The sequence below is a fragment of the Chenopodium album genome, chromosome 18 (genome assembly GCF_948465745.1).
Source record: "Chenopodium album chromosome 18, dcCheAlbu1.1, whole genome shotgun sequence".
Classification (NCBI taxonomy): domain Eukaryota; kingdom Viridiplantae; phylum Streptophyta; class Magnoliopsida; order Caryophyllales; family Amaranthaceae; genus Chenopodium; species Chenopodium album.
Genome location: NC_137851.1, coordinates 34,354,571 through 34,357,153, shown reverse-complemented (window position 1 = coordinate 34,357,153; position 2,583 = coordinate 34,354,571). Strand labels below are relative to the sequence as shown.

The 2,583-nt window shown below is 41.5% G+C and overlaps 1 protein-coding gene across 1 annotated transcript; it reads right to left on the bottom strand.

The window, feature by feature from the left end:
* Positions 1 to 332: 332 nt before the first annotated feature.
* Positions 333 to 848, bottom strand: LOC145592080 (uncharacterized). Its single transcript, XM_081648546.1, has one exon. It carries the CDS (start codon positions 846 to 848, stop codon positions 333 to 335), a length of 516 nt encoding a protein of 171 aa, XP_081504672.1.
* Between the last annotated feature and the right edge of the window lie 1,735 nt (positions 849 to 2,583).

Here is a 2,583-nt window from a genome sequence, read left to right as displayed (position 1 = left end):
GCAAACACATCTTTGAACTCTCTTAGCAGCTTGACTAGGTCGTCCCCAAGTAATCATACAGCTATAGTGCCTACCTTGACCGTCCGATTAGGCTAGTTAGGATCCAGCACTATATCCTAGTGATCGCCGGCCGGCTGGGGTCTTAACTCTTCTAGACGGTCGACGGTCATTAATTGCTATGCTTGCTCTTTCTTGGCCGCCTTTCTCTTTTGGCCGACTTTGTATGCTTGGCGTGACCCTTCATCTGAGTTTGGTTTGGACGACTTTGCTCGACCATGGATAGTCGGCTTCACAGCCAATTGATTACACTCTTTGGTCATTTGCTGACTTCCCTAGATTGAGCCAATCTGCCCGTCCGATCTTTCAAACTTCATTAATATAAGGTGCGGCACAATGACTGCCTTGGCTGTGGTTAGAGTAGGACGGCCGAGTATGATATTATAGCCTGTTATCTCTTTGACCACTAGGAAGCGGACCACCATGTCCCTTCTTGCCCTTTTCTGCCCCAGCCGAACTAGCAAGTCAATCTGGACGGCCGGGTGGAAAACTGTCCCTCTTAATCCAACCAACGGGTGAGAGACGTCCTTCAGAGCATCTTTTGGGAATTTAAAATTTTTCAAACAGGAGAGGCTGATGATGTTGGACGAGCTGCCCGTATCAATCAGTATCCTCTTAACCTTCAAATTGGCTATCTTCAGAATAAATACCATTGGATCATTGTGCAAGGCCTTGACCTCTCCTCGGTCAGCCTCACTCACTGTTACCTCTGGGAAAGGCTCGGCCTTCACTCCTTCGGTATGCATTACTTCTTTTACTAAATTCCATGCATCCTGCTTAATTCCCCTCATGGTTGGGCCGCCTGCAGCAAAGCCGCCTGATATGACAGCCACAAAACCAGAGTCCGTGCTGTTTCCATCTTTCTCCTTCTCATTTTTTCCTTTTCTTCTCAGACTTATTCTCTGTCCGAGTGTACGTGAACTTGGACTTTATCACGTACGAATTGAGCATGCCCTTTTCGGCCAGCTTGTCAAGCAACCTCTTCAAATTGTTGCACTCGTTTGTATCATGCCCCACGTCCTTGTGGTAATGGCAATACTTGTTTTTATTTCTGTACTGGACCGAGCCTCTCATCGGGGTGGGCTTCTCAAATTCAAACTTATCTTTGATCTCCATCAAAATTGAATAATAATCCTTGTTTAACTCAAACTGTGGTTCGTACGTCTTTGACTTCTTTAACTTGGTTTGTGACTGGAAACGGAATAAATGTAGAGAGAGAAAGTAGAGAGAAGTTAGAGCTTTTTGTGCTCTATTAAATATTATGTCTCAATCCACCCCTCCCATCAGCAATGATTGGGGTATTTATAGGGGTGGGGATTTGTGCCCTTTAAGGTAAGTAACCTAGAATTTAGGGCCATTGATTGGCTGCGCAATCAGCGAAGGACATGTGTCTTTTGGGGCGCTGTTTTGCGGCATTCTAGTTTCTTTTGGGCCCCCTGATGTAAGGAGGCCTTTATGACATATTTAATTTCAGGTGCTCTCTTATTCATAGTACGTGTCATCTTCCTACGGTGACACGTGTTTCCCTTTTATTGGGCCACGTGTCATCAGGCATTTCCTTATGAAGGATGTATTCATTTTGCTCTTGCATAAGGACGATACGTAGGTTCCTTTTCCAATCGAGGAAGTTTGGCTCACTAAATTTCTCCTTGTCGAAAATCGAGTGTAATGAAAATTGGTTGTTTGAGTTATTCGCTGACATGTTTTCTACAATTGAAAGAATTTGAAATGAAAAACCATTCATGAAACAATAAGTTTGAATTTTAAAACATTCATGCAAAATTTCAAGCTCATTAAGCGTTTTATCCAGACATTAAGTTTGTCCCTGTTTGGTGAGACTAAAACGATTCCAGGATCCAAAAACTCAATGAGTGATTAAGCATGCTTTGGATTATCTTAACACTATTCTAAGGTAAGAAACTCCTTGCTAATAGCTCTAAGCCATTTTTGGTTGGATAATACGTCGCATCTAATGCTTTATGACGTTTATCTCCATTGCCACGATATCTAAGGACTCCTTACTGATATGGTTGAGTTTAACCAAAATCAACTTGTATACCCGGTATACCTTACGTACCTAGGATAGTAGTGATGCCTCGCTTTGGTGTACCCTACCACTATTCCCATTAGTTCGGTAAGTGTTATTTTGGAATTGCAAATTTGACTCAATATTTTAGGGACCTAGGGTTTCTATGTTGGTTGATTTAAGTGAACTTAATTAATCATCACAACATTCGAAATCCTAACATGCATCTAACATATCATTCATATATAATTATGCATAGATATAGATCGAAAACATAAGTAAAAGATGCATTTGGCAACTAGCATGACCTCTTGAGTCTTCAAATCTTCAAGGGTCTTCATTGCAACATTAAGGCTTCGTCTTCAAAGAAACGTCGTCTTCAAGACATCACCATCATTTTTTCAACTACTAGTAAGTACAACTAGGATTAATCTAAATATTAAGGTACAAAAATACGCAACGGCTCGCAGACCGTATTTAGATTTACAAAAATACATAAC

Excerpts from the sequence above, each read along its gene's own strand:
- LOC145592080 (XM_081648546.1), bottom strand. The coding sequence starts at position 848 with ATGAGGGGAATTAAGCAGGATGCATGGAATTTAGTAAAAGAAGTAATG.